The sequence below is a fragment of the Typha angustifolia genome, chromosome 13 (genome assembly GCF_048772165.1).
Source record: "Typha angustifolia cultivar Huaian chromosome 13, ASM4877216v1, whole genome shotgun sequence".
NCBI lineage: Eukaryota > Viridiplantae > Streptophyta > Magnoliopsida > Poales > Typhaceae > Typha > Typha angustifolia.
The window spans coordinates 11,438,180-11,450,031 of record NC_133251.1 but is presented as its reverse complement, the minus strand read 5'-3'; the positions used below and the strand labels follow the sequence as shown (position 1 = coordinate 11,450,031).

At 37.0% G+C, this 11,852-nt stretch overlaps 1 protein-coding gene across 1 annotated transcript; it reads right to left on the bottom strand.

Moving 5' to 3' along the window:
- Positions 1-732: 732 nt before the first annotated feature.
- LOC140774810 (U-box domain-containing protein 14) lies at positions 733-2,332 on the bottom strand. Its single transcript, XM_073117944.1, has 2 exons — positions 1,165-2,332; positions 733-1,075 (listed from the first exon to the last, which is right to left on the bottom strand). Exons 1-2 carry the CDS (start codon positions 2,161-2,163, stop codon positions 1,004-1,006), a joined length of 1,071 nt encoding a protein of 356 aa, XP_072974045.1. The 5' UTR covers positions 2,164-2,332; the 3' UTR covers positions 733-1,003.
- Positions 2,333-11,852: the final 9,520 nt, after the last annotated feature.

The following is an 11,852-nucleotide window of genomic DNA, read 5'->3' as shown; positions in this document are numbered from 1 at the left end:
CTAAATCTCTTACATTTAGAAAGTTACCTAATTTTCCTTAAAATTTTAGTTAGTCTATTATTTATCCTAAGGGATTTTAGTCTTAAAATTTTAAAAATGTTTAGTTAATAACATATTAATCTTTTAAAATTTTGTTCTTTTGTTATGTATTAAATGTATTGCCTTCTATCGTTCTACTTAATTTCATATTTCTTTTTCTTGCTAATAAATTTTAAATATGCGTTTGAAACTATTAGTAAATAAAATACTATTGACTTACTACTTAAAAATTGACCAATATATTGTTTAACTGTGATGCACAGGAGTATAATGTTACAAAAAGAAAAAAAAAATTAAACATAAAGATTAGTAAAAGACATAGCTAGGTAATAGTCTTTTAATTTTCAGAATTATTTAAAACTATATATAAATTATCTAAGCTATTTTAAAATAATTTGAAAAATCATCGATTCGGACCGGGTAAACGATATAAGTTAAACAAATAGCTATCGCGGAGTCAAAGGGTCAGGCCTGATTCTGATAAATACGGTTCGGAGTGAATGGTAGAGGAATTCCTCAAAACCGCATGGACACGGAGCAACTGACAACCAATAATGACAACCTATAGCAAAGAGACACGTTTTCTATTGCCTTGACGACTTCACTCCGACGTTTCCACTTTAATTCCACTCCCTTATCCCTTTTCAGTGCGTATCTAAGGATAATAACAAGGAAATAAACCCAAAGACGCGATGCAGTGAACACTTTTCAATTAATATCCACAAAGCCAAGCACACACCAAGCCAACCCCAACACACATATGACATATCTATCTCCTTTTTTCTTTAACCACATAAAGAAGAACAAAGAAAAATTCCATCTCGCTCCAAGAAAATGTACACTCACTTGCATCCGCATATTTACATATTAACCCAGTCCTCCCTCCCACGCCATGTTACGCCACGTGGCATCACACGCCTTTTGACCTCGGCGCCTCTCTCTCTCTCTCCCCACCACGCCACCCCTACTGGGACCCACCTCCCGCTCGAACGCTGCCGGACCTCGGCTGCCGGAGCATCTCAATCAACGCCTCCGCCTATAGTAAAAAGAAAAATTTAATTAGAGGAAATAGGAAAGGGGATTGGGATATTTGGGCGGTGATGAGAATCCGAGCAGTGAGCTAACCTTTGTCCTAAGCTTGGGCTTGGCGGCGGAGGACTGGGAGAGGGCTACGAGGGGAGGGATCGCGCCCTCGCGAACGACCATCAAGCGGTTGACCGAGCTATCCTCGCAGATCTGGAGGAGGCAGAGCGTGGCGATCTCCTTTTGCCGCGGTGAGCCTACCTCCACCATCTCCACGAGCACCGGAATACCGCCCTCGTCGACGGCAGCGACCCGGCCCTCTGCCGTCACGATGACGGCGTTGAGGACGAACGCTGCCTTGTCGACCATCCCCGAATCGGGATCGGCCATCAGATCAAGGAGCGGCCGAACGACCCCAGCCTCGACAGCGCGGATTTTGTTGTCCCTGGAGCTTCCTGCGCAGAGGGCGTAGAGCGCGGTGGAGGCGTCCTTCTTGCCGCGAGGTGTGCCGGACTCGAGGAGGGAGACGAGGAGGGGGATGGCGCCGGCACGGCCGATGGAGGCGGCGAGACCGTCGAGCTGTGCCAGGCGTACGAGGGTGCAGGCGGCGTTCTCGCGTGCGGCGGCGGTGCCAGTCTTGAGGCAGCGGACGACGGGGCGGATGGCGCCAGAGGCGGCGATGATGGATTTGTTCTCGTCGCAGAGGGAGAGATTGAGGAGGGCGGTGACGCCGTGCTCCTGGAGTACGGGGTCGGCGTGGGACAGGAGATCGATTAGGGGGCGGACGGCGCCGGCGGCCACGATGCGGAGGCGGTTCTCCGGGTTATGCTTGGCGAGGAGGCGGAGCTCGAGTGCCGCCCGGCGTAGAGATTCGACGGGGGAGGAGAGGGATTCTAGTTCGGACACCAAAGTCCGTATCACCTCGTCGGATGATTCCGCGGCGGCGCAGGAGAGGAGGAGGCGCTGGAGAGCGGCGCCGCCGGATCCGGCAGCCGCGGCTATTGAGGAGGGGGAGAACTCCCCTGATCGGTCGCTGTTGCAATCACTGAAGGCGCTGGAGGTGTCGCTGTAGCCAAAGCTACGAGGGCTATCGGTTTCCATCCGATCGATCTCCGGATCTATTCGATCGGAGAAGGATTTGGTGTATTAAGATTTAATTTTTTAATGGTGGATTTGGAGGGAGGAGGAGGAGGGGAGGAGGAGGAGTTAGGAGGAGGAGGAGGAGATGCTTTGCTTTGGAGATGGAAGATTGAAGATGGAAGATGGAAGATGGAAGAAATAAGAAGAGTAAGAGGTGGAATAAAAAGGAGGAGGTGACACGTGTGATTGGTTGAGCAGTACATTTAGCTGATGGCATTGGCGTCCGCACGTGGGAAGGACGGACGCGTGCGGGTTCGGTTCCGGTTAGCCGGTTCAAGGAACAGGTGGCCGGTTTGATGCCTTTCTTTTTCTCTCGATGGTCTGCCAAAGGTGAACTATATACTATTACAGGCCTGCCAAAGGTGAACTATATTGTCACACCTAGCTTACCACCAAAATTATTTTTTATTATTTATTTATTTTTTGGGGCAGAGTCATAGGCCAATGTCTCATTAATATGAATAACTGAACGATTACAGTTTCACATATATATAAATAAGATAGACAATTCTTTAATAAAAGCCCTACAAGTATAGATAAAAAATAAAGCAAAAAAAATTTAGTACTAGTGGATTTTCAAGCGCAATACTCTTAAGTTATCATATGGCTCCATCGCGATATAAACACACATAATCTTACGAAACCCTAAATGAAACCCTAAGCGATGAGAGAATCATCGACTAATTTTGATGTAGATGAATGTCCCCTCAGCAACCTACGAGTAAGGAAAAAGAGAGAAAAAAAAAGCACAAAGAATATTCCACAAATTGTCAAAAATTATTCTTGTCTATCAAGAAACTAACAACGTTGCAAATTATTCTTGTCTGCCAACTCTATTTACAAAAACTACAAAATGACATTTTTAGAACAAAAGAATAATTTCGGCGCCAATTATAATATTTTAAAAAATTTATGTGGCAATTATACAAAGAAACTTTTTTTAAATAAAAAGATTTGTTGTTTAAAAAGCTTGGTTATATTGGATGAAAATTACATGATTAATGTTAAATAAGTCATATAATTAAGGGACTGCACGCCATCCATTCTAAAGGATTAATGTTATTAGTAAGCCTCTGGTCATTTTCCTCTCTTTTTTTCTCAAAGAGTTTAATACTTTATCTCTATTTTAAATGCTTAGATATTATATTATGACACAAAAAGGTTGGCCTTTTATAACTTAAATATACTTTTTATCTTTTCATTGATATTATATGATTATATAAATTATGTGCATTCTATTATAATATAATGCATATTGATTGTGAAAAATACATGCACTCAGATTTAAGTAACTCAATCTTGCCGATTATAAAAATAAATATAATTAAATTACAAAATACCCCATAGTTTTCCTCATGGTAGGTTTAATTGCTCCTGAAAAATACATGAGATAATGTGACCACTTGATCTGTATCATATTTCTTTTCTAGAAAATATGTGGTCTCTTCGGAACATAACTTAATTAGAAGTTCATATGATATTTAGTTTTATAGAAAAAAAAATTATACCTTCTGACTTAGTAATTTCCTTAAAAATACTGTTAAAAAATAACGTTAAAATTTTAACTAACTAATTAGATGTATAAAAATACCCTTACTTTATCTTTTCTCTTCTTTTTCTTTTCTTATTTTTCTACCTTTTCTTTCTTGAGTGATATATGGGGCGAGGTTACAAGTAATATTTTCGAGAATAATACTTTAGGGTTTGATATTTTTATCTATCTATTTAGTCCGCCACATTTTAAAGTTTTTTTAATTAATAAATATTGGCGGGGAGTGCTTAGTGATATACTAAAGACAAAGTCAAATGTGTCTTTGTCCACATTTGTTTGTTTGTTGAGATAATGAAAGTAATATCGACATATAATAGCTAATAAAAGTCAAAATATAGATAATCCCGCGTTAAGACTTAAATATATAATCGGATAAGAATTAGAAGAGAGAATCAACTCATTTTCACCCATAAATTACGACCGCAGTGCAGTGTTTTCAGTGACTTAGTTTAGGAAATTGACATTATAGATAATAAATACACAAAGTTAAAAGAAAACAGGGACATTTTGGCGTATTAAAAAACATAGATATACTCAATCAAGTTACTTGGCATCAAGGGTTAATTTATCTCGTGGTCTAATTGTCGTATGATCATTAATACGAATAGTCTTGGGCACTCTCACAGCCACCAATATAGTTTTACTATAAGTTAACTTACAAAGATTAGAGTTTAGAAATTGGAACAAATGAAAGGTTATAACAATGTACAATTTTTCTATTAAACTTCTCTTAGTTGAAAAGTTAAACTCTCTTCACATATCTAACATATATATTAATGTAATTAAAAGATGAAAAATTCAAGGATACATATTGAGTTTTGACCCAGCAGTAAGGATGTAAACTTTTTTTCTTTTCTTTCATTTAAAAAGTTAGTACATTTAATTTACAGTAATAAATTTTACGGTATATTATAGATATAAATTATATGTATTATAATATAATAAAATACGGATCGACTATAGAAAAAATATACTCAATTTTATATATGAAATTCATATAGGACCAAGTGGCATGAAATGTATAAATAAAAATGAAACCTAGCAAAATGTTACACATTAGCTATCCTTTTCGCATGCATTTTGATAAGATTATTTTTTCTAAGTTCTAATAGTCAATGTAGAGATTTGGAAAAATCAATATATAAAATTTCTCATAGGTGGTCACCAATTGTACACTTGAATTATCTGAATAAGCTACGGAATTGGTCATTGAGTCTACTATGGCAAGTTATTTATCTTATTAGTCTTTTTGAATGCAAAATAGTAGAAAATTCCTCTCCAGAGTGCCCCTCTTCGAAGAGCCCAATAGCCACCCATTAATTGCGTGGTTGCACGATGAAGGAAAATAGACACTTAGAAAACTAAAAAAAAAAAGTTGATGGATAAAATTAATATCATAATTTTGGAACAAGGATATAATGATTTAATATGATCAATAATAGGTATAAATGCTTGTTGCATATATTTTGTATTAGTTGTCTGGTTATTGTTTCAAGTGATAGAGAAGAAAGAACAAAGGCCCAATTTGGGAAAACAAAGGAGCTGCTGAAAATTTCAAGAGTGTTTAGTAGGCTAAATACCTTGATTAGAGTTTGCGGGCCTGATTTAGGCCCACTTTCAAGACTAATATGCTCCTCTAAGTTAGCCTAGTGTTTATTGTTTAAGCTAGAATTAACACTTGAACACCAATGGTGCCTCTTATAGCCATGGCTGTTAAAAATTATCAAGCAACTTGAGTTGGACTTGATTCAGGCTTGACTCAAGCTCGACTTGAAATCAAATGAGGTGAGCATTAAAAAAAAAATAACTTAGGCTCAAAATTAGTTTATAAGTCAAACCTAAGCATGGGCTGACAAGCTTAGATTTGGCTAGATAAAAATTAAATATATATGTATATATTTAATGCTAATCTATACTATGAATAATTTATGACCATTAGATCAAGATATAATTATTATATCCATGGTTTGAAAGCAGAAACGAGATCAATTTTCTATCAAAACGAAAAGTATCAGCAGCCCAGATCGGCCGTATCGGTCGCCTAAATTGGATTAGGCTTTTTTAAGTACATAAATTCTAAATACTATTTAAAAATACAAAAGAATTTCTAAACATTAATAAAAATGATAAAAATACTAAAATAAAGAAAGAAAAACCATTGTGTAGTGTGAACTGAAAATAATAATAGACGAGAATAAAACTAAACAAAAGAAAAAAAAATTATGGCATAGTGAAGAACAAGAAAAGAGAAGAAAAGAGAAGAAAAGAAGATAGAGAGTAGAAGAAATGAAAAACTAAGAGAGAAATAAAGAAATAAAATTAACAAATTATATACTAGAGTTCATCAAAGTTAGATCTACGTTGCTTGAGTTCATTAGAACTAGATCTCTCTATAAGAAAAACAATGGCTATATAGTACCGACAAAAACAAAGAAAAAACTGAGTGAAAGAGAGAGACTGAGGAGTGAAAAAGAGAAAGATAAAAAGAAGTCGGATCAAGCTTGAATTGTGATAGGGTGTTACGCACCAAAAATAACCTTTTATTTTGAGACAATCAAACACAAAAATATTAAGATTTTCAAGAAAAAATTCTTACATATTAATTACATATAAAATTAACCGAATCAATATCTACAAATAATATAGAATACATCATTAGTAACAATATCAATATTTACCATTTAAATAACCAAAGTAAAAAATTGTAAATTATTCAAAAAATATGCAGGTAAATAGATATTCCATATCCGTATCGAAAAATTATATACAACTCGTATTCATATCTGTATCCATTTTTAAAAAAAAATCAAATGGAAGCTATTTTCAGCTCTATTTGTTAGGATTCTAACTTCTTATATATTATAGCTATATTGCTTCAAGATGTGATGTGATCGAGATAGAAGAGAAGCTTATGCCCACTAGCCTGTTTTGGGTGTGTTTTCTTATTCAAAAACTTGTATACCTTTTGCTTGGCTTAATACCTTTTCTTTTAGTGATAATAAATCGGCTTTCCAAAATATCTCCCCTTCTTCTTTCTTTGTGTATTAAAGACTAGTACTTTTCTTTCGCTGTATTCATAGACTAATACTTTTCTTTGGCTGGACTTGTCTAGATTGACTTCAAAGTAATATTTCACACATAAAGAATTCCAAAATTCTATCCATTGAAGTCGTGGTTGCTTGATCCAAATGCATGATTAGCTTGGATATCACCCTCGTAAAGACAAACTTAATATTAGTCTATGGAAATTTGCAAATTAGTACTTGTCATTGAAAATAAACCTATAAGGTCCTACAAATAAATACAAGTCTATGAAATTCGCAGATATTTTTTCTGCCTCATGAGTTTATTTCAGTTCCATCCTTATCTTGACTTAATTTTAATCCAACCCATTTTAACATATAAAAATCCAGAAATAACTATCCAATCTCATCGATATCGACGATGAACACATATTTATATAATTTCGATATTAATAGGTATTTAAATTATTCTCTCGATGAAGTATTTTAGTAATTCCGTAGATTAGGATGCTATGATTATGATCGTAACACACTAATTAGATACTTTTGTAAAAGGCAGAGAACTAATTTTTGAAAAATAGAGTTAATTATATTTAGCCTTCTTGAACTTTTTTATATCCACATACTCTCTAATACTAAAAGAAAAAAATCACATAAAAGCCTTTAATTTAAGAGTCTATATGGTAAACTATGTGCCAAAAATAAAATAAAATTCTGGAGTGTATTAAAAAAATAATAATAATTTATAAGGACTAAGTGTAATAAAACCTAACAAAGTTAAGATTTGAACTATAAAAAGTGTATAATATAAGGGGTGTTGTGAAAATTTTGCGACTTAGTCTAAAACGGTGGGCCCATCGTCTTCTCAGGTCGATCCAACCCGGTCAGAGCCGTCGTAATAATAGTTAAAAGAAAGTTGCAGGATTTCCATGCCGAAAAGCAGGCCATGGACAACCAAGATCGTCTTTCCTAACCCATCGCATCACATCCCATCCCACGGAAAACCGAGTCAAGACGTCAAACACCGAGAGAGAGAGAGAGAGAGAGAGAGAGAGAGAGAGAGAGAGAGAGAGAGAGGATGGATATTATTTATTAATTACTCTTAATTGATAAATGAAGACATATGGGAGTGTTCACATCTATAAAGCCTCGTTTACTTTTGGATTAAAATTAATTATAGAGTATATATTTGTAATAATTATCATTGAGGTGATGTGATACGAAAAAAATATGTTACATTTTTATCAAAATACTATAAATATTTTTTGATTTAATATAAAATTAGTAATTATATAATATATAATTTTAATAAATAGTATTTATATTTTCAACGCTTAGAATATTTTATGAACATTGCTCCAAATTGCTGTGGCTGTAGCGAATTTGTTTATTATTATTATTTTTTTCTGTAGCGAAATGAAAACCAGCTTCTTGCACGACCTGGACGCTGAGTCGCTGACCAAGCTTTCATATCACTTTTTTGTCCGCACGCCGAATAATTGAAACAATGTTCTTTTAAGAGGTCCAGAATCACACCGTGGAACTTTCAAACAAGTGTCAAACTGTTACTTGTTATCCCCTGCAGACTACAGTTGGTTGTTTCTGGAGTCTGAATTCTTCTTTACTACTGTTTCTTTGGTGCATTTGCACTGAAAGTTCTTTAAATTTTGTTTATGTTTATTATTTTTAATGTAAATTATAGTTTATACATATGTGGTTTGATCGGCTAGTAACGAAAATATAACAAAAAACTTTATTATCGCTATAACATAGCCTAATTTAAGGATGTTAAAGTAGTTTGGTTATTTAGCAACTTGCTTATAGCCCATTAATTTCAATAAATGCAGCATTAGTTAGGGGGGGTGGCAAGTGGTTGTATTATAAACTTATTGAACAGGTCACATAGATCATAAACAACTTGTCATGTTACATAGCTTATTAATGAATTTATTTGGGGTTATAAATGAGTTTATTCATGTTATAAATAAATTATTTAGTAATGAAGGGGTTATTTGGGTTATAATCAATTTATCACGGTGATGAAGGGATTATTCGGGTCATAATCAACTTATGGTGTCATTAATAGGTTTGTGGGTCATATATATTAAAGGGGTTGAGATAATAAATATGGATATAATTCATTTAATAATTGAGTTAGGCGGGTCAACTCATTTATGACTTAGAATCGATTATATTAAACTTAAACTTGTTAAAAATTTTTGGATTTGTGTGGGTCAAAAATAATACAATGCATTAATTTTTAATGAAAAATTTAATTGTTGTAATTAAGTTGGCATAGGTCACATGAATCTACTTCCAAGTATATAGAGTAAGTTAAAATTAGACTTTACAATATGTTGATAGACTATAATTTGCTCATTTTTCAGGGATAATGATAGAATTTACACGTGTCTTAGTTAAACTTAGGCTATAATTTTCTCTTAAAATAATGTTTGGAAAAACAAAGACCAATTAGTCCAATGTCATTTTATGATATTTGTAACACTTGAAAAAGATTAAAAAAAAAGTGTTCATAGAACACCGGTGACCGGACACTAGTTGTGGCCGACCATAAGCTCATGCACTAGGCGTGTGCAGTAATTGTTATAACTAGCTAGGTAAACCTCGTCATAACAATCTGGAAGAGATTGTCAAGAATTAACCCTAATTTCTTACATCCCTATTTCGCTAGATCAGACCAATTGTGCCACTCGATTTGTTGACGAGTCTCTTTGTCCTTCAAGTTAATTAAAATTCAATTATGTTTATTGCCTTTCATTATTATTTTATAATTTAACTTCATTAGAAAATTTTGTAAGTTGAAGACTTGGTACCACATGTTGAAATTGTAGCCAGCTCCACTCGGAGCCTATATATTTCTATTGACTTTATCGTGGTCTCTATGGTAGCTGACCATGGAAAATACACCAGCTCATTGATGCCTGCCTCAGCTGACAAGGTTCACTCTCCTATATTCTTCCCTTAAGCTAACTCCACCCTAATTTATTACTTGACCATCTCCACTAGTCGACAAGATTTCTCACTCATCTTTGACCTCTTTGTCCTATCTTTGGTCATCAACCTTCTTTGCGCTTATCACACCTCATTGTGAAGCTTTTGGTGTGTGTAGCCTCAGTCATTGGAGTGGATAGAAACCTCCCTCTCAACTAGGGTTATGGCTGAGTGTATATTTAGTGTTGATATTATTATTGCCCTACCCTTGGGGTTGTTTAATTTGTGTGACAATTAAATAAATTATATGTCGGATATAAGCAAGCATGAACACTGTCAAGTTGGAGATTAGATCCTTAATAATCTCAGAATATATGATTGTAAAATATGGGTTATATAGCTCTAGCCATAGGCAAGGATGCAAGGTTAGGGCATCCTTTGATGCATGCTTGTGATCTCGTAGAGGTGTGTGGTGATGATCGAGATGAGATATAAGCTTACCATTAATGTCCTTAGTTTGATAGCTACATATAAATTGATCTTGCAACACTGATGGGCGCATGTTGGTGACTTTATATTGTGAACCAGCCTAAAGCTAGTTGGTCTGGTCGAGTTATGGTTGGGTTAGTCGGGTCATGAACTCACTTGGTTGGTTGAGTCTAGTCTAGGGTTGCTTGGAGGGTAAATCACTTAAAAGGGATAGCCACCAAAAATGAGGTGCGATGAAAACCCCAAGGTATCAACAAATATTACCCAAATTTCCTCCCACACACACTTTCTCTCTAAAATCCCCTTCTTAGTTGGCGGCGCCCATACCCACTAGCTGAGTCATCTCCTCCCTAGGTACCCATCTTCTCCACTTGCTAGCTCTCCTTCTCCCTCACCCTTAGCTCACTCGAGCTCACCATCACCAAAACCACTCAAGCCCATCATCACTCAAATCGCAGCTCCATCTTCCTCCCAACCAAGCGCCCCATCCTTAACCTCCACTGTAGCCCACATCAACCATCTCCATTCCCCACCTCAAACCTCAACAGTGGTATCAGAGCCACTCCCTCCTTGGCCATGACCACCACGTGAGCGACGGTGAGTAGGAGAGCTACTACCGAGGTGTTGGCGGATGAGGAGCTTCTGACCACCACCATCATAGTTGTGACCATGGAGTTTGAGGCTTTCTTGAGTGGCCGAGCACACCACCGAAGGGAGGAGCTCCACCACCTGAACTGCTCACAACTCTTTTTCTCCAAAGGATGCTGGACCTTCAAGATAAATCTCAGGAGGAGATGAGAGGTCTAAGAGTTGGTTTAAGGGCCTTAGTGCTCGACGATCAGCTGCATGACCAACGCTAGCCATCGGAATAGTTGCTGCCTCTGGTAGCAACAACTTGGGTGGTTCATCCATCCACAACCCCCTCCTCCCTCAGCCACATAGCTTGAGAGTGCATCTCCTAGGCATTCTCGGGTTGGAGGAGGGCGAGTCAATCTGTGGAGCTAGTAAACTACTGAATCTACAACCCTCATCGTTTAGTCCAAAGGGCTTCTCGCCTAAGCTAGCATCCACATGGCTATCGCTGCCTATGGTGAGCCATTGCTGCCACGACCCCCAAAACTGTGCTTGTTTAGTTTTCCCTCCACAATGAGGGAAGGCATAGGACTAAATATTGGCCTTCGTTGAGCACATGCGACCGAACCGGCTAGCGGGCCTCCACCGCAATCGACTCTTCCTTAGGCGATTGTTGTAAGGCTGATAGGCCCTCCACATACTCAGCCAGATTCGAGGAACCCTCCACCAGCTACCTATGGGCTAGATGGTGAGGCACGAGATATGGGCAAGGGTGGAGTCTAAATAGAGAGGACGATGCTGGGGTATCCCCTTGGTTGCACCAAGAGGACTTTAGGGGGCATCGCAATAGAGATGATTAGAGGCAGTGTGACCTAGAGGTACAAATCTTTCACCCATCTATTATCAGACTAGAGATGGCGTATGACCCAATCGTGATAATGGTATTCGCGGACGGACCACACGGTTCAATTTTCTAAAGTTCCAAGGAGATAGCACGTTAGATTGAATTTTTTGAGTCGAGTAGTTTTTGAATACTAGGGCATAATGGAGGACGTCAAGGT